This window comes from Apodemus sylvaticus, chromosome 6, assembly GCF_947179515.1.
Source record: "Apodemus sylvaticus chromosome 6, mApoSyl1.1, whole genome shotgun sequence".
NCBI classification, from domain to species: Eukaryota; Metazoa; Chordata; class Mammalia; order Rodentia; family Muridae; genus Apodemus; species Apodemus sylvaticus.
Window position 1 is genome coordinate 89489608 of NC_067477.1, and position 19702 is coordinate 89509309.

Sequence of the window (19702 nt, forward strand, 5' to 3'; positions counted from 1 at the left end):
CTTCCCTCCTTTCTCTTCTTATTCTGGTTCCATTTGGTTTTGAAGTTGCAATTAACCCTGGACAAAAGACAAGGACACTCCATTCTGCTGACAAGCAGATGAAGTCAGCTTTCCTTACCCAACAGACTAGGTAATTTTATACTTACGAAATAGCAATGATATCCAAGGGGAAAAAAAAGCATCATTTTAAAACATTGAAAGGATTATTTCTTTCTGAAATAATAGAGTAAGCTACAAACCAAGGGTTTGTTTTTTTTTTAATTAACCAAAATAGAGTCCACAAAAGTGATTGTTCACCATTTTATTTAACCTTGATTCTGCCTTTAATTATCTGTGCACCTTACATCACTTAACCTTGCTGGGGATTGGTTCTTTCATGCCTACATGAAGGTGCTGGGTAGAGCATTTGCTCAGATTGCTTCCAGCTTTGCTATTGTATGAAGTCAGAATGGCTGTGGAATTCATCTGAGATGTACATTCCTGGTTCACAAGTAGATTTAACTCCTGAGGATGTTTAGATCAACACGCTGCTGTTAGTTTGTGAGCTATGGTGTGTTTGGCTCTGCTGAGCAGTCCTGATTAGCGCCAGAAAAAATATTCATCCTTATTATACCAGAACATGGTGGTTATAAGGATTAACCTCTTGGCAAGATGTGGCACACTTCTTTTAAAAATTGAGGTGGTTACTACTCCCCCATGCCAATACCATTTAATATTTTCCCCTATTGAATCACTCATATTTAAGCTAGTGATTCTCTTGGGAACCAAAACAAAAAAGCGAAGCCAGCAACTTTTTGGATCACCATGAAAAATGGTTCCAGAGGGGTCATTTAGAGTCCTCTTCAGAAATAAGCTCTTAAATTAGGTAGCCTACCTTGCAAAGTATGTGTGCTCCTGAAGAGAAGAATGTACTCTTCAGTGAGGAAAAAAAAAGTCCAGATTAACCCATCATCTGTTAGAAATGTACTTGTAGTTGTTTTTCCAGAAGCTTCCATAACTCCCTCCCCGCCAAGCCACCCACAGACATTTGCTTGCTCTCACATTTGTTTGGAGAATAATAACATTTTATAATGCTTTTGTTGGATTGCACATTATGTGGAATTTGCATTGCCTCTTTGTGACTAATATTGAATAACTTTGTTTCGCTTAATTCATAAGAAGAAACCTAAGCAACACACTGTGCTGAAATGTTTTAACTCTTTTATTCAAGTGCCAACACAAAGTAATTACTAAACAATTCTGGGACACAACCAAGCTACCATTGCTCCTTCTGGGACTGCTCAAGCAGAGACCAAGTTTAGAGGAAAATCATAAGATTCCCCAGTAGCTAGGGGACAGGACCTCTAAAACACATTTTCCTACATACAAACCTGAATTTAAAATACTCCATTTAAACCCACATAAGGAAATATATTTTTCTGTGGGAAACTTTTAAAATGCACAGGTTTTTTTGACAAGACTGCAAAACATTAATACTACTAATTAAGGGAAATCCAATTAAACATTTGTTGTTTCGACCCCTCTAACTAGATGGTAGCACACAACAACTTACTCTTTAGTTTATATACACACACAAACACACACACACATACACACAAACACACACATACATGCAACAATTTTTAAAGCATGTTTGTGCCTTGTAACCCAACCAAAATGCAATAAACTCAAACCAAGAAGCTTGTGAATTGTCTCTAAAGAATATGGTGGTTTGGAAAGTATGCAAATGAGCTAGGTGTAATTAGGTAAGCGCTGTTTCAAGAAGTATTTGTGTATCATAGTGCACTGGACTCAGTCAAACATGAAAAGCACCTGCAGATTATAACAAGAGTTTTCGTGATTTAGAATTTTAAAACTTCTGCAAACCAGTCAGTATTAATATGGAAAAACAAAGGAGCAGGAAATTTTCCTTTCTGCATGGAAATTGAGGTGGGACTTCTTAAACAGCAATACCGAGTCTCACTCTAAACACTGAATAATTATACAGAATTTAGCCTTTAAAACTTTTCAGTGTAAAGCAACACAAAATATTCATTGATAGAAACCTTGTTGTATGCACTATTACTAATAAAAAGAGTGTTTTAGGCCAAACTTTTAAATTATTTATAATTAAAAAGTAATCATAAGATGAAATTATTTTCATTTAATTGTGAATATTGAGCAGTTAAAGTTAGAGATCATGTCCTGGCCTCCCCTGCCCTTATTTTCAGGTGAACATAGTGTTTTGAAATTGATGTAAATAAAAATTAAAAACATACACGATCTATGTTTATTATTTCTGAAGACTTTTATAGTAAAATGGGGTTTTCAGGTTTTCTGAAGGATGTTAGAACATTTGAAATATTTTAATCAAGTTATGATCACTGGATTACATAATATGAAGACACACGGGAGGCATGTGGCATTTTGAAGACAGTGAAGTATTTCCTAGCCTTCTTTCATATCTTAAGCAGCAACAAAAACAACAACAAAAACAAACAACAAACAAAAGCAGAAGTGACATAATTACATACACACACACACACATACACACACACACTACCATTGAAAAAAATCGAGGGAAAGTTATTATTTGAAGCCCTAACTTTTTGGAATATATATACTTTTTAAAAACACTTTAAAAATGTATTTATTTATTTAATTATTATAAGTGTGTTTTGAGGGGTGAGGAAGTCTGTGATGATCTTAGTGAGTGGGTTCTCCCTGTATCCCAAGTGGGATCCAGGGTATCAGGCCTCATAGCAAGTACCCTTACCCACTACACCACCTCACCAGCTATGAAAACCTATGTATTTTCTTAGTTGTGATCATACCAATAAACATTGGCTTCACTTGAAACCCTGTTGAAAATACTCCCAAGTCTCGTCTCTAACCTCAAAAACTGTAACATAAATTGAAATTGAATTTTCTTCCCTAAAGCAAATTCATAAACTGCAGTGAACTGTGTTTTAAGTTTTACATGCACACAAGTTTTGTGGGTTTTGCCCAGAATCTTATCATTTAAGACTGAATGTAAACTTCAAAATAGTTTATTTGAACCTTTATGTTTATATATGAAGAAGCAAAAACCTGTGGAACTGTTTCACGGGAAGCTATTGTCATGACACAGGAGAGTGAGGGCTAGAATTCAGTGCCACCAAATGACTCCCAAATGCAATCCACTTTGTTTCCATGTGACCAATAGAAAGAAGCAGAAGCCTACAAGACTGCCTGCTGAATTGCTTTCTTACCTCACTCCTCATCTTAAGCAAAATCCTAAAGGAAACAGGTGACGCAGGAGACCTGTATGAAAGGGACTAAGTAGGTGAAGAGCCTAAAACCATGTTCATTTTAACGTCATGGTTAAACAATTGACTGCAGCCCAGTAACTCTACAAGAAGTATACTTGTGCACAAGTAACAAAACCACATTTCCTTTTGTATTCGGAAAAAATTGTGTATCAAGAATAATCAATGGACTTATGCTCTAGCCATTAAATATTATGGATGCTGCAGAAGGCAACTTTGATATTAATAAATTACACCTCCACAAAACAATGACTGTTTGCTCTGTGGATACAGTAGGGGGTGGGGGGTGCTGGGGAGCACCTAAATGCATCTTTCTACTTACAAATAATGGAGGAAATCTTAGAAATTGAGACCTTTCAGTAGATAATTTTGCCTAACATGTCACTACTTTGAAAATGATTAAAGAAAACGGAGCTCCCTCCCCCACGGGAGGCAGGTACTTTGACTTGTCAAATTGAAGTTGGACATTTTCTCTTAGTTTGGAACCGCCACAGAATGAGCCCTTTCATGTCCTCAATAATACCAAACCAATGCAATCCATCTGTTCTGCCAAATTATTCCTAGCTCCCTAACCAAAGGCACTGCTTTTTCATGCATTTTATCATGATTTTATGCCCTTTATTATATTTTACAAAAGGTTCTGATTCCTCCAGGGCCAATGAGAACTGATTAGGACACTGGCCTCCATCCAGGCTTTGAACACAGGAGAGGAAGGAATAGAACTGTTTCCTTTTTTCTCTGCTCCTTGGCAGGAAAAAAAAAAAAACTATGAATCTATACCGTGTGTGCACTCTGTGTGTGGGTGGGTGTGGGCAGGGCCACGTTTTATCCTGTCACAGTATGACTTTTTAGATCATGTTCAGAACATTCTTTCTATAATCACGTTGCATTAAGAGGCTTTACTTCAGAAAGACTGTTTCTTTAGGAAAGATCCATGGTGTATTGTAAGACTCAATGATATGGTAATTTTTACATGACTTTAGTCAAACTTCCAATTTGAACAGACACCGTCTTGGATCTGTGTTGATTCTGATCATACTCATAATCATAGAGTAGATACACATTAGGCATTAGCTCCTAGCTCCTTTCTGATTTTCAGTGGGCACTGATTGAAAGCAAGACTTAAAGAATGGTAATGAACAATGAACACAAGACTGACTCATGGGGTGTTTCTTATTAGGAAGACAAAAGAAGAGCTTTAAGCACTCATTCCTTAGCCTACATAGGCAAAGATCCAAGGCCTTGTTTTACATACCATGGAGGGAGGAGACCTTACATGTCCCATTGGGCTCAAAAGTTTTTAAAACTCCTTTGGGTCTGTATATCACAGATGAGTTCACATAGCCATTCTTCAGACCAATCATCTATGAGAATGGAACTCACTATCTCCCTAAATTAAGCTGAACAGAACTCTTTGTCCCATTTTATGACTCATTATGCTTTTGACCTTTGACTCCTGGGAGCGTCTTGAGGGAGAAATGAAGAATAAAGGGCACAGGAGAAGCAACAAAAAGAAGGGACAAGATAAAAATATCTATTTAAGCCTAAACAAGTGAAAGACTAAATTCCAATGAGAAAGAAGTATTTGGGATCAGTATAAGAGGAAAGTTGAGTGTGATTAAAATAAGGCATGATAAGAAGAGGGTGAACCGAAGCCACACCAACAGTGTTCAGAAAGACTATGGTTGCAACTGAGGGACTCAGCTCAATTGTCTATACATTCCCACAATGAGACACAAATCTCAAAATAATCTTTCTCTGGGTTCTTGTAGATATGAGACATTTGCCATAGGCTGGTTTCTGCTACATTTTCTCTCTAGCAGCTGGAGAAGCAAAGGGTATTGTCAATGAATCAGCTCTTCCTGGATGGTGTGGTAAAGTATCCCCATATTCCCAGAACTCCTGAAACTGTGTCAGGAGGACGGTGACTTTGGGGGCCAGACTGAGATCCTGTCTTCAATAACAAAACAAAGAAACAATACAAAAAAGAATAGTGACTTCTTTATATAAAATACAATTAATTTTCAAGGAGAGGTGATAGATAGATAGATAGATAGATAGATAGATAGATAGATAGATAGATAGATAGATAGATAGATGATAGAGATAGATGACACATAGATAGATAGATAGATAGATAGATAGAGAGAGAGAGAGAGAGAGAGAGAGAGAGAGAGAGAGAGAGAGATGATAGTTAGATGATAGATGATGGGTAGATGATAGATAGATGATAGATAGAGATGATAGACCAATCCAACATTTGTGCTAAAAGAGTTATCAAGAATAAAACTTATAAACAATGGTACATTTTAATAATGAAGCAAGAATAGAGACAGATAGATGTAGAAACTCAAATAAGTCGTGTTGAACTGTGGAGATGCATGCTTATTGCCTCTTTGCCAACCTTACCCAAAGGGATATATACAATTTAGCAGATGTTCTTTTATAGTCCATCATCACTCAAGTGACTGTCTAGTACCATGTATCCTGAATCCTATTGGAGGTGATTGTTTGAGGGTGTCTAGGAATTCAACTAAATTGTTATTGAATCATTGAAGAATAAGAAAGATATTTAACGCGAACATGGAGTGTCTAGGTTAAAAATATATGTGACTAGCTATAAAAAGCACTATGAATGATGTTTAATTTTCTATCAGAGGCAAAGATTCAATGTAGACCTGAAAAACTCTAAATAGGACTGAAGAGGGAAAACATGGAAAAAGGTTTAGGATAGTATAGTGTTCAAAGTATGAGTCTTTATATCAGCTATAGAATTGACATTGTCAGTATTGCTTGTAGCTCCAGGCTGAGGCAAGAGTTTTGCAAGTTCAAAGCCATATTAGGCCACTTAGTAAGATTCTGTCTCAAAATATAACACGCAGCAAGTGCTGGGAATGAAGCTTGGTGGTGACTGCTTACCTGGTATGTAGCCTTGGATTTAATCTCCAATCCTAAAAAAAAAAAAAAGAAAGAAAGAAAAATTGACACTATTGAGCATGTTGGTGGTTTGCTGTATCTGCATATATGATATATGTTTATGAACAAGATACTGTTTCCTTTCTTAGTGGTCATCATGATGCAATTAGAACTGTCTGTCCATCTGCTTTCTGAGTTCTGCTCATTCTAGTTTTAAATGATTCAAATGTGGAATTACCAGGATTTCAGTCCTCTGAAATCTAGTTAAACTTTGTCTCTGAGCCCTTGACTTGCAACTTCCTCTTACTCAGTTTACCTTTTATTTGTTATTCTAATTATTGGCTGTTCTGGTCTTTCATAAGCATTTCCAAGTCTCCTGGTTACTAGCCATTCACCTACTTCTGTAAGATATTTGTTAATTGATGTGAGCTGTGCCTGATCATTATCAAATCTTCCTTAGTCTTCCATATTAGAATTCTCATCTTACTCAGGAATAATTTCTCTAAAGTGTATCCTTGGTTTTCTAAAACTATGAACTGGATTACATAGTGCTAGATAATAGTTTCAAAAACAGAGAACTTCAATGTTATAGTAAGGAAAATTCCTGATGCATTTGCTTGTTTATGTGGGACATAAAGGTGGCTTTCTGCTTCCCATCATTTCTTTCTCTGTGGCCCCTGCCATTCCTCCCTAACTGTGACATGATCATTTATTTTAATGACAAGCACAGCTCTGCCTCCTGCCCAGTAAAACGTGTGTGTCACTATGCAGCGATTTCTCCAGACTGCCCTCTCAGTGAACCACATATCAGCACTGAATGGGCTGCCCACAGCCTCATCGTCTTACACCTGGAGGATGAGGACAGAATTGTCCTGGTCCCCATGGCGATGCTCTTTTACGTTACCTGGTGCTTCTTTCTGCCTCTGAAACATGGGCAGATGGGCTCCTTTTGAATCTCACCAAAGTTCTGTGCTTCATTGTTCACTTACAGCTTCCTTAGGGTCACATGTATTCTAAGTGTCACATGCATTAGTGTTGTCTTGTAGCTTGGGGAGGCACAGCAGATTTCAAAAGTGGGGGTGAATTTACATCATATACCAGAATAACCGTCATCTGGTTCATGGCTGTACTGAGAGAAATATAGTCAAGGACAGCACATGCTGGTTAATTGAGGTTTAATTTAATGCACAATTTTGACAATTAAGAAGGTCAGCTCCTTGTTAGAATGAGAGAGATTCTCTCAGAGTCTACATATAAACCATCCAGAAAATGTAGATGGTCTTAAGTTATCAGAAGGATTTGTTTTTATTTGATTGCAGCTCCATCATTAACTAATACTTTTCTAAAATACTTCAGATGAAATATTTTAAGTGTGAAATGGCAATTAAAGACCTGTAAGACTTTGTTAGGTTCGAAACAAAACTTATTGTCAAATTGTCTTATAAGTTTCTAAATATTGGCTCAGTAAAAACGGTTGATGATCAGACCCTGAGTTGTAAGTATCCCTTGGGATACACTTTGAGAAATGTTGCTCTGGGGTATAGCTGTCATGAGGAGCACACACATGGAATAACTGTCCTGTGAGTGATAGAGAGAAATTCTAATATAGTGAAGTTTGGTGGTGTTAACTTCCTCCTTCCTTCCAGCCTCTTTTTTGGGTTAGAGTACCATAAGAAGGTGATTAATTTGCTTATCATCTAAATCACAACCCTTGTTTGTTCTGAAGAAGATACTTTTATTCAGAAGATTCAAATGCTAATTTCTTTGTTGTAAGTCTATTTTTATGCCAGAAAACAAAAGCTTTATGTCATCAGAGACCCGTTTATCTGAATCTTGCATATTCTCAATTTCCAATTTGTATTCTGGTGTTTCACCAGGCAAATCTATGTCACATTCTTGCATGATGAATCTGAGCCCGTTATTAATCATCTTAAATGTGATGTGAGGTCTCATTTTCTTCTGAGTGTTGTCAGTGAAAGACTATGGGTTTCTGCTGTTTTCTTTCAGCGAATTCAAGGTCGAAAAGCCAGCCTGGAGGAGATACAGCTTGTTCATTCTGAACATCACTCACTGTTGTATGGCACCAGCCCCCTGGACGGACAGAAGCTGGACCCCAGGACACTCTTAGGTCTGTACAGACCTCCATTCTACTGAGAACAGCACATTCCAGCCCGGCCATTAGTCAATGCTGGTGTCAGCTCAAAATACTTGGCAAGCAGTGTGACAGAGAAATCAGTTTTTCCAGCAGTTGCTGCCTGGAATGAGTTGTGTAAAATAGAAGCCGATGCAGATTCTACATTTGAAAATGACACTGCAGAAGGTCTGAGGCTTGTTTCAAAATCAACTTTATTTGAGCTGCAACCAGATGAGATACCCAATCTGCTTGCTTATATTTTTCTTACATAGAAAGGTGATAACTTTTCAGTCTTTATGAGAATTTCTTTTTCCCTTCTCCTTTGTTTCTATCTTTCAGTTCTCCTTTTCTGCTTTTTATTAGATATTTTCTTTATTTGTATTTCAAATGTTATCTCTTTTCCTTGTTTCCCCTCTGAAAATCCCCTATCCCATTACCCCTACCCCTTCTGCTTCCCCCCTCCCCACCCTCCCACACTCACCAACCCACCCATGAAACTCAAGAAGAAGGAAGACCAAAGTGTGAATATTTCAATCCTTCTTAGAAGGGGGAACAAAATACCCACGGGAGGAGATACATGGTCAAAGTGTGGGGCAGAGACTGAAGGAAAGGCCATATAGAGACTGCCCCACCTGGGGATCCATCCCATATACAGTTACCAAACCCAGACACTATTGTGAATGCCAAGAAGCACTTGCTGACAGGAGCCTAATATCTTTCTGTTCTTATTTCTGAGCTCAATACACTGAAAACTTCCAGGAGGTCTTAATGTAATATATAAAATATATGACATTCTTCTGGAAACTAAGTATTTTAGTAAATAGTGCAAGTAGAAAACCAGTGATTATAATTTGTTTCAATGTATGTTTTTCCCCAAAACTTCATCAGATTTCAAAATAAAATTTAAGCTGCAGAGATTTAATATGAACATTGAAACAACAGATATTTTGAAGAGGTATTAGTGGCAGAACAGTAGTAGAAAATTATATTTTATTCATAAGCTCTTATAATTGAGTAACAATACCTAACTTGGAAACATATGCTGAAATAATTGTATTTTACAGTTTTAACTTAAAAGAAACATTTAAAAACTTGCCTCTCTCCTTTGAAGAATTCTATTTAATCACTCTCAAGTTATCAAACATTTTTTTTTACCTAATTCCATATTATTTCAAAATGTTAACTGGTCCTGTGTAGTTCAGAGCATGTCTGTGGCACATCATAGGTAAGCATCCTGGGAAACAGCAGGGAGAGGGCAGCAATTATCCACTGTTGCCCATGCTCCCTCTTCTTAACAGAGTGACAAACCTCTCTAAAGAAATGCCTTTCCTAGTGAGTCTGTGTCCCTGCCTGTGTATGGATCAGAACAGGTCTGAGAGCTTGAGGAGAAGTATGCAGAAAGGAGAACAGAAAGATCCTCAGTTTTTAGGGGAAAAAAAGAGAAAACCAGTTTTGCTCAAAATTAGTTATGGTAAGAAAATTTAATACAATTAAATTTATTCTTAATATATCCAAAGGCAAATGAATCAATTTAAACATCTATGCCTTAAATCACTTTTCTTGGTTCTTTTTATTTATTTTGAGACAGTGTCTATGAAGTCCAGGTTGGTTTTGAACCGTTGGTCCTCTCTTCTCAGCATCTCAGTAGCTGTCAGTATGACACCATAACCAGTTCTTTGTTCCTTTGGATGAAATCATGCTTTGAATATACAGATGCTTTACATAAAGTATTTTCTTTTGCTATGCATATTAATAACATTTTTAAAATGTTAACATGAATAATGCCATCTAACTAACCACAGGACCTCTATTCCAAACATTTTCATTTTCATGATTCTATGGTGCCTTAGCTATTTAAGCAGATATGTCTACCTTTTAATTTGATAATGATAGAGCTCAACCTTCCCCATTTAGTTTTACTATATCTACAGAGTTTAATCAAGCCTGCTTCGGGCTTCATGGGAACACACTAGGGTTGTTTTGACTGTAAACATCAATGAATATGAATTAATACGTGCAGTCTTTCGTGGCAATCACCATTCCGTGATTTGAGAACAAAGTCATTTATTAATGAAATGAAGTTTGAACTTGGAGAACATCAGTTTTATTTAAGAATTACAGATATCTTTTGGTGGTCAAGGCAACAATTTCAATATGGGTTATCCTAGTGCAGGTAGCACAGAGATGCTGAATTCTCAGAATCCTTAAGGTCAGCCACTCTACTCAACTTTGGCAATATTTTAGAACTCCTTGAGATTGTCTGAAAAATGAAAAGTACAGCTGATCTCTTTCAATTCCAGATTACAGTAGGTTGCCAGGTTCTTTTAAAAGGTTGCTTTGTAGTCTTTGTGGAATTTAAATTATTCAAACTTATAATTCTTTGGTTTCCAGTAGACTAGAATGATGCCACTCTCTTTATAGAAACAGACTCAAGATGCTTTGTCCCATTTATCCATTCCATTTGCTGCTGTGTAACTTTTGGACTTCCGCAATCCTTCCCAACAAGATGGAAGGTGTCATTTCTAACTCAAAAATTTGTTCTAAAATCAGAAGCAAAAATTTAAATAAAATTCAGTATGACCAGACCTACCAACCAGTCTTTGTATCTTGAAGGATGTCTATAGAGTACAAAATAATTAGATAATAACATGACTCCCCATTTACCTCTTTAAGCACTCTGGACCTTGTACAATGATAGTTTGAAAATATTATCTCCAATAGTTTCTAGTAGAAGTTTTTCTATAGCACTAATGCCCCTGTTGTTCTAGTACCATTTTTTAATTACCTTGTAGCTAGTCAGAGTTCAGTCTAATGATAAGTTAATACAGTGCTCTTAAACAATAATCTCAGTAGATGAAGTAATGAAAACATTTCTTGCATATAACTAAATTAAAAATTATCAATTACTTTATATTTATTGCTATATAACAAAATAAGATTTAAACATCACTAAATAAATTTATTTCCCTTATTCCCTTAGAGCGTAATAAAATTTTAGATTACTTATTTGAAATACTTTATTGCATTACAACATTTCTTTTACCTCTCTTAATTGCTCATAAATAATGAGTTCAGATATTAAAAATGCTTTTAATTCACATTTGAGATAAGGATATATGGATAACCTTATTAAGAATAACAGTATTAAAATTTTTACCCTTTGCAGCACTAAGCAAAAGTATTTGCTTTATTTATGTGTGTGTTCACATGGTCATATGTGTCAGTCATTTTGTGCAATGGCACTGTGGTCAGAGGACAGATTACAAAAGAGTCAGTTCTCTCCTTCTGAGGCCTCAACTCAGATTACCATGATTTGCAGCCCACCAAGCCGTCTCTCTTGTTCCCAAGTTTTCTGGGGGTTTTGTTGTTTGTTTGTTTGTTTTTAAATGTCTTTCACTGGTGCCAGTATTGAAGTTTTAATAGGATGATGTTAAACCCGGGACTTTATTTATTCTGGGCAAGTGCTCTGTCATTGAGTTTCACCCTCAGTTGTGTTGATTTTGAGGATGAATCTGTCTACACAATTAGGTGTTTTCATTATTCATGAGTTTTTCTTTATCATTTTCCAGTCAGTTGTTGCATTAAAATGTCAACACTTTAAATTTATTCTTTTCAAAACAAGCTTTTTTTTTAAAGTGACAGTCTAATCACTTTAGACTTGCACTCAGATAATGTGAAATTCATCACAAACTTGTTTTCAATTTTGACTGACATTTTATTGATCAGAACATTGGTGAAGTGTGAATGTGTACCTAGTTCCAGCAATGATGATGAGCATACTCCCTTAATTCCAGGAAATAATCACAATTAATTAATATTTCAGCATTATGTTAAATTTGATGTTGTTTGTATTTACATCAATAGATCAAATGATATCATTCCCTCATTGTATTATGTGGGTTTTTTTTTTTAATTGCAAACATCAGAGAGGCCTATGATACACTTGATTTTACTTATATCTCAACTTGACTGAGGTGTGCATAATATGTAAATATGCATACAGATTTCTCGGGTATAAATTAAGACTAAGTTCCTGGGCTAGAGAGCTAGTGATTAAGAGTACTGGCTATTTTTGCAGAGAACCCAGTTAAGACACCTACATAATATCTCATAACCACCTGTAACTCCATTTCCAAGGGAGTGGATGCCTTTTTATGGGTTCTGCGGGCACCAAGCTTACACATGGTACCCATACAAACAATCTTCCCAAACACATATCTGTAAGCTAGTAAATTAATAAAAAAGGTTAGGACTGCACATTTTAAAAGGATTTAAGTTTTTTAATGGCTGTACATCTTTTCATAAGCTTCGTGGCTTGAGTCATCATGTTGGAAAAGATACTCAGTAGGCAGCTGAGTTACCTACTGTACTTTTTAAAATGATGATGAACAGTACTGCTGTATTATTTTTAAAATTCTTTTGAGCTTGCTGTGGTGGTTTAGCAAGTTAGAGGCTGAGGCAGGAAGAGTTCAATGAGTTGGGCAGTTTGTGTTACAAAGTTACAGGCCAAAGAGCAATGCATAACGAAATTTAGTCTCAAAACAAAATAAGATTGTTTTCTTTCTGAGGAATGTGGAGTTCCTTTTCAAACTGTTGCAGGTGAGGTCATGGTAGGTGGGCAGAAGTTACATCCTGCACTGCATTTGCATAATCCAGAACTCACTACTACTCACCCAACAAGAGACAGGCAGGAGGAGAACATGGGGAGTGGAGATCAAGTACTCTGGAATCTTGGCAAGATACAGGGGAATCTCTGCAGAGAAAGAAGGGAGAAGTTTTGTTCAATGCTCAGGACAGGGTCTACCCTTGGGACTGCAAAGGCCCCTCAGGAGACATGGAGAATTTTTGAACCACAAGCAAAACGTCTTCCTGTGAGGTGACCAATTTTATGTTTGTTTTTGTTTTGTTTTTCCTGTTTGTTTGCATTTGCTTTGAGTTTGTACCTGTGTTTAAACAAGCAGCATATTCTGAAAATAAACACTGGTTGGTCTAAATTTTAATTAATTTTCTAATAAGTGAAATAATACATATGGCATATTATACGTTTATAAACACCCAACCTATAAGACCAATGCATTTATAGTGCTTATCATTCTTGTCTTTGTACTTTGCAGGTGATGATTCTAGAAAATTCTTCTCCTCGTTACCTTGTGGTGGACTTGGGGTAAGGATGATTTGTTTACTGCTTTTAAAGTTACACAAACTCTCCCTTGATATATCTCTGGAGTTGTGTTGAAGATTGTCTTTCAGAGGGGCTGTGTGATTCACTGAACTTGTTGCCAAGCATGAAGCTTCCTGTTCAAAACGGATTTAAAAATTCTGAGATGACAACGATGTAGAACTATGCAAAGTGTGAGACCTTGCCATTCGAGTTGGGTGCTAAGGCACTCATTCCTTGCCATCAGCATTCATAGGCTTTTGTGTGGCTAGAGAATGGTTCCTAGGAGAGACTTTGAAGTAACTTTGTAGCAGAACTCAATTGTCCATAGAACTTCACCAGCTATGTATATAGATTATATAGCTGGTGAATGTGGAACAAACTATCTACACAAAATGATTTGCATTACAAGATGCATTGTGAACCCTTTGAGGGTTTGTTGTTGTCTCTGCTGCTGCTGCTGTTGTCCCTGTTGTTGTTGTTGTTGTTGTTAACAAGGCCCTTAGATACAGGATATTTATATCACATTTCTAGGACAGATTTGTTCAGATCCAGCAACATATAAAGAAAATGTCTGAATTTTTGTGGATTAGGACGAACCCTGTAGCTTGCCATCTATTTTAAGTTAACCCTTACCAGTAACAATTCTGTAACATAGAGTGCCCAGACATCATAGGACATCATAACTCCAGGTCAGGCCTCCAAGGACTAAGACATTTAAATCACCTAAAGCTTGTGGATTTTGAAGAGAGAACAAAAATCACGTTGACAACTCTGTTATTTTGATACAGAAAATTTCCAAAATATTTTATCACCTTATCATTTTAATGATGCCTAACTTAGGAATGGCTGCTCTTCCCCAATCCTACCACTCTGGAAATAAAACGCCAGCCCCAATTAATATCACATTGGATTGGATAGATTATTACAACTGAGTTCTGGAGAGCAAGCAAAATGTAAAAGTCATTTTAAAAAATGCATATCAATGTTATCACTGTATATAGATTATGTATCACATACCTAGTGCCCTAATGGTCAGGAGAAGGCTTCAGGTCCCTGGAAGTGCAGTTATACAGAGTTGTGAGCCAGCATGTTGTGCTGAGATTTTAACAAGGGTCCTCATGAAGAGTAGCCAGTGCTCTTAATCATCTCTGGAGTCAGTATTACTATCATCATTTTTGGCAAATGAAATTGAATTTCTAGAAAAGTGCCATGAACTTTTGAAGGTCACACAGTGGAAGGTGAAGGGCTGTGAGTGTTGAAGTGTACCCTCACATGTGGACTCTATGAGGTGCTTTTTCACATTCGTCCACGGGCTTCATCTTTAAGAGGTGGCTGCTGACTCTCCTCTGCCCACCCCCACCCCAGCCTCACGGTGCCTGGCCCACTTCTTAGCAGCCCACCAGCGACTTTTGCCTTTTTGTCCTTGACACAGAACAGGCATCACCTCTCTTTAGTCCTGGCCAGTTGTAGCAAAATTCCTGTGATGCTGGGAGCTTGCAGAATCATTCTAAAAGGCAGAGGATAGATAACTTTTGAAATGGTTTTCATTGCCTTTGCCAGTATGTTATAATATCCCAAAGGATCATTTTAAGAGAAATTGTGCTTACCTGCAAATGGGTCAAAGAGTGAAACAAAGCTAATTCACAGGAACTATGGTGGGAAGGAAATCAAAGCTATTACAAGAATTATGTGCAATGAAACCTATTCCCATACACGTATATTTAATTCATGACACATTACTTAACTACTGATGGATCCTTGAGATGTCCCTTCAAAATATAACCTGGGATGTAAGTGAGGCTCACTGTCCTGAAGTACCCCTGTTGACCTTCACTAAACCTATACCAAGTTAGCTTAATCTTCTGCTAGCAAGATTTCAGGAAGTTATTTAAAATACCTAAAGAATGAATAGACACTGCTACTGCTGGCTCTGTGCTCCCAGCATGAACCACAGCAGGGACCCTGGAGTATCTTTTTATCTTAGATAAAACGCTGATTGGGTTGGTGCCAGTACTGCCGATGAATGTTAGTATGGGCAATGACAGAATGAGACTTAGATGAGGTTACCCTGCTAACCCTGGAGAAAGTTGGAGAGAATGTGAGAGGGCCACTATGCTTATTAAAATTTCCTCAGTCTCCTGGATGGGTCCTGGTATGTGTGTGTGTGTACACGTGTGCATGTTCATGCACATACAACAGGGCTAAGCTTTTAGCTTGATGCTGTGGCAAACTTATAGGATTCAGTAGTTTTGCGTGATTGCACAGCTATATTTAAATTTTGCCAGTTATGTGTGTCTATGTGGGGTAGGGAGCATTCAAGCCAGGATTTGGGGAGTCGGGAACAAGGTTGGGCAGTTAGTTCTCTCCTTTCACTATGAATTCTGGGAATTGAATTTAGGTCATCAGCACTGCCCAAAAGTGTTTTTCCCTGCTGAGCTATCTTGGGCCTACAATTATTATGATTAATTCTTACTCTTCATTTAAAGGCTCAGATCAACTTCTTGACCGTACCTGAGCCTCTTCCTTAGATCTTTAGCCTTGATAAAGCCCTAGAAAGAATTCTAGGTCCTTTGTATTTCAATCAACCTATATTTCACCTCCAAGCAACCCCAGACATACGCAGCATATACAGAAGACAGCCAGTATGAATTTGGAGTAGCTCAATTTAGCATTATGGATAAACTGTGGAGGTTTGGAATCACATGATAATTGTTTTTGTCTTTAAAAAAAACTTCTCTGGTTCAAATTACCTAAGCTGATATTCAATCCATAATGAAAACTGTCATTGCTTTGAATATACAGCTTCATTGTCTCTAGCTTTAATGTATAGCTACTGAATGCTGATGAATTAATTGGCTTCTGAGGAGATGACCTCGGAAATTACAGAATCAGAAGTCTCTGCTTCTTATTAGAACTTCCTCCAGAATTGCTTGTGGTAATTGGAGTCTTGGTCAGCCAGCTCATGGTGAGCAGCACTGGGGACACTGTAAAATGTGCTCCCCAGAACAAGGTTTTAAGGGACAATGTCAGGTTTCCAATTTTTTTGTTTGTGCTTGAGTCTCGTTTTCTTTAGTTACCAGGGCATGACTCATTTCTAATTATGAAGTACTTCCACTGCAAGAAAACCCACGATTTGAAAGAGCATTTCACCAAATCTGAGCCTTGGCTGTTGTGTAGTGAAAGACTCTGGCAACAATAGCCAGAGCAGGACCATGCTGGTTCTGCCTCCTCAGGGTATGTCGCTAAAAATAGTGATCTTTTTTTCCTGGCCATCCCATCTGACCTGCTGCTGTGTGAAGAAATCTTGAAGTCATTTCTCAGCCTTACTTTACCCCTCTACACTTGATAGGGGAAAAAAAAACCCACAAGCGCAAGGACGAGCAGGCTTTTATGATAATGTCGTCATCAGCTCCCAGCTTCAAACGCTTCTGTGGCTTTTGAGTTGTCATTTATAACTTGGAACTGAATCGACCCATAATTCCCTCGGTACACTTAGAGAAATTGATAACAGATTCTGCGCTTCTTTTATGGCTCAGAGGAGGCAACTCCAATCACATCACTATTGGCAGGCAATATTATTTTTTGACATGGTTGTAAAAGTATAAAGGAGCTTATGGCATTTGTTTAGATGAGGAATGGGCTCTCAGGCTGCGCTGGGGTTTATGGGACCCGATTAGTGAGAAGCAGAGGGAATATGATGTTTGCAAACAGGATATGATTTTATATAAGTTTGGGTTCCGTGCTCTGTTCCCTGGGGAAAGCCCCGTAGACAGCAGAGAATTCTACTTTTATCCTACCATAGACCAGCGCCCCCCACCTCACCCCCCACACCTTGTGCCAAGATGCAGGAAAAGAACTGGTCATTGGGGCGCTTCAGGCCCATGGTGGGAAGAGGAGGAGCTGGGAAGAGGCAGAACAAACCCCCAGCCCTTGTGAGTTGCTGCACAATGCATAGACAGAATCTGGTCCTGGATAGAACAGCAAAGGAGGCACTGTGTGGTTAAACTGAGACCTCTTGCCCAGCAGCAAGGATCTGACACCGGAAACACCAATCCAGCTTTATTACAAACTTTTGTTTGTCTGTGACCTATATGGTGACACCTAGGTGTCACATGCTTAAGGCTTTCTGAGTGTTGTATTTATTTTACATAGGGATAGGCAGTTAGAAGAAAGATGATTGTGTGTCTTGGGCAATTGGGTTGAAGGCACATTTCAATTGGTCTGAGGTTTCCTGCAGACATTCCAGTTATGCTAATAATACTGTACAGAAGGCAGGTTTGGATAAAATCTTTTAAATGTTTTTTCCTTCTCTCAGAGCTGATCCGTATGCTCTTCCCTTTTATATGCAAATTTACATATATGTGTATTTATATATTTTTTATGTTTATATATATAAGCATATATAAATATGTATAAATACGTGTGTGTGTGTGTGTGTGTCCGTGTCCACAGTCATCACAAACAGAAACCCTAAGGAAATCTGCCATTTTTCACCCTACCCTTATTGTTTGAATTTACCACACTGGGTTGATAATTCACTATGTTATGCTCTGAAGAAAATTCCATGGCAAGCCATTTGAGGGGCTCCTCTGAGTCTTCTTTTCCATTATAAAGAATGATTCAGTGAGCAAATATATGGACATACAGTTAAATTCAGTAACATAAAAAGTTTCATCTAGTAAGGGGATTTATCACTATTATTTAGAATCATTTTCTTTGAAACAGTACTAATGTTTTAGAAGGTTTACTGCATATCGCCAGATGATGACCAAAGAACGGGAAAGGTCCAGGATTGCAAAGACTAGTAGAGTAAGAAGAACTTTTTCAGTTTCTCTGGACCTGTGGTGGCCAGATTTGGTTGATCTATGGTTGATTTGGTGGCCAGATCTGTGGGAGTACAGATGAGTGGGCTCCAAAGTTGGAAAGGAGGAAGATGGGCATGGGACTTATACAGATAATCATGAGCTAAATCCGTGAGAACATGAAGCACTATGCAGTGAACTTTTATGTGAGTTGCGTATAGGGAAAGGTATGAATGCAGGGTAGTGGGGGCGCCGTCAGGCAGTAATTGTTTCGGCCATAATGACACGTCATGTTACTGACAATTGCACCAGGCTGTTGCCAATTGGGAGAGAATTTAAACTCTCCCACCCTCTCAGGCACTTAATGTTTAAACATGCCAAACCCTTGGATGTTCCTTAGGTTTTGATATTGACTGAGGAACCCCTTTCTTTTATCATAAATCTATTTTGCCGTGTTTCATTCCCACCCCATTACCCTCCTCAAGCACAATGCATTTTATTACATCAGCAGAAAGAGAAAGAGGGTGGCATCTGCTGCTCACATGGAGTCATCAAGAGAATGTTCATTCCCTAACACTAATGTGCTCAAAGTTGGCTTGCGATGATCAGTGCTTGAGTCGATTTAACTATATGCATTCCCTCCGTTGCTGTATCCAAAACATCATGACCCCTTCCCCCAAGCACAAGAAGACATGCCATGTTTTATCTTATCCATTTTCGGTGTCCAGTGTTCCTAATTGTATTTGAATTTTCATTACTTTTAAACTTGGCACAAATGATACTAGTGGGCTACCTACAAAAACCTAGAAAGAGTGAAATCGATAAGACTGTCTTTCTGAAGTTGCTTAGTTTTTGTCTCAATAGGTAAGTTCTACCAAAAGCTCACATTTCCCAAGACTTAAAAAAAAATGTAGCAAAAAATTATTATTCAGGTAGTTGATGTAGTATTATGTAGATTATGCTAATTGTGTATAGTCAATAATAGTAGCGGGGTACAAACATCATAACATTACTTAGTATTTGCTATAAAAGTTGAACTTTTATAAGCATTGAGACCAAAATAAACTTAGCTTTACACTCTGTGGTTGCTGCAGGTAAATTGATTTGATGAGTTTTAACATTTATATAAACTGCAACATATGTGCTGTGTTGCTAGAGAGATGACTCTGCCGTTAAGAACAGGGGCTGTTCTTACAGAGAACTTGAGTTAAATTCCTAGCACCTAACTGTTGGCTCACAACCAGTTTTTAAGTCCACATCTAGGAAATCCAATGCATGCATGTGGTGCGCTTGCATGCACACTGCTAAAACATTCAGGGGCATACAATAATTAGTTAATAAAAGAGCATACATGGGACCATGAAATAAAAACTCAGAAAACTAGAACATAATGACTGCATTT

The 19702-nt window shown here is 37.7% G+C and overlaps 1 protein-coding gene across 17 annotated transcripts in view; it reads left to right on the forward strand.

Moving 5' to 3' along the window:
- Hdac9 (histone deacetylase 9) overlaps positions 1-19702 on the forward strand; it is an 858974-nt gene that overhangs the window by 612760 nt on the left and 226512 nt on the right. For all 17 annotated transcript variants that reach the window (XM_052185941.1, XM_052185944.1, XM_052185943.1 and 14 more), the window contains 2 exons: positions 8211-8331; positions 13452-13501. In XM_052185941.1, coding sequence (XP_052041901.1) covers positions 8211-8331; positions 13452-13501 — 171 coding nt within the window. The remainder of the gene's footprint in view (positions 1-8210; positions 8332-13451; positions 13502-19702) is intronic.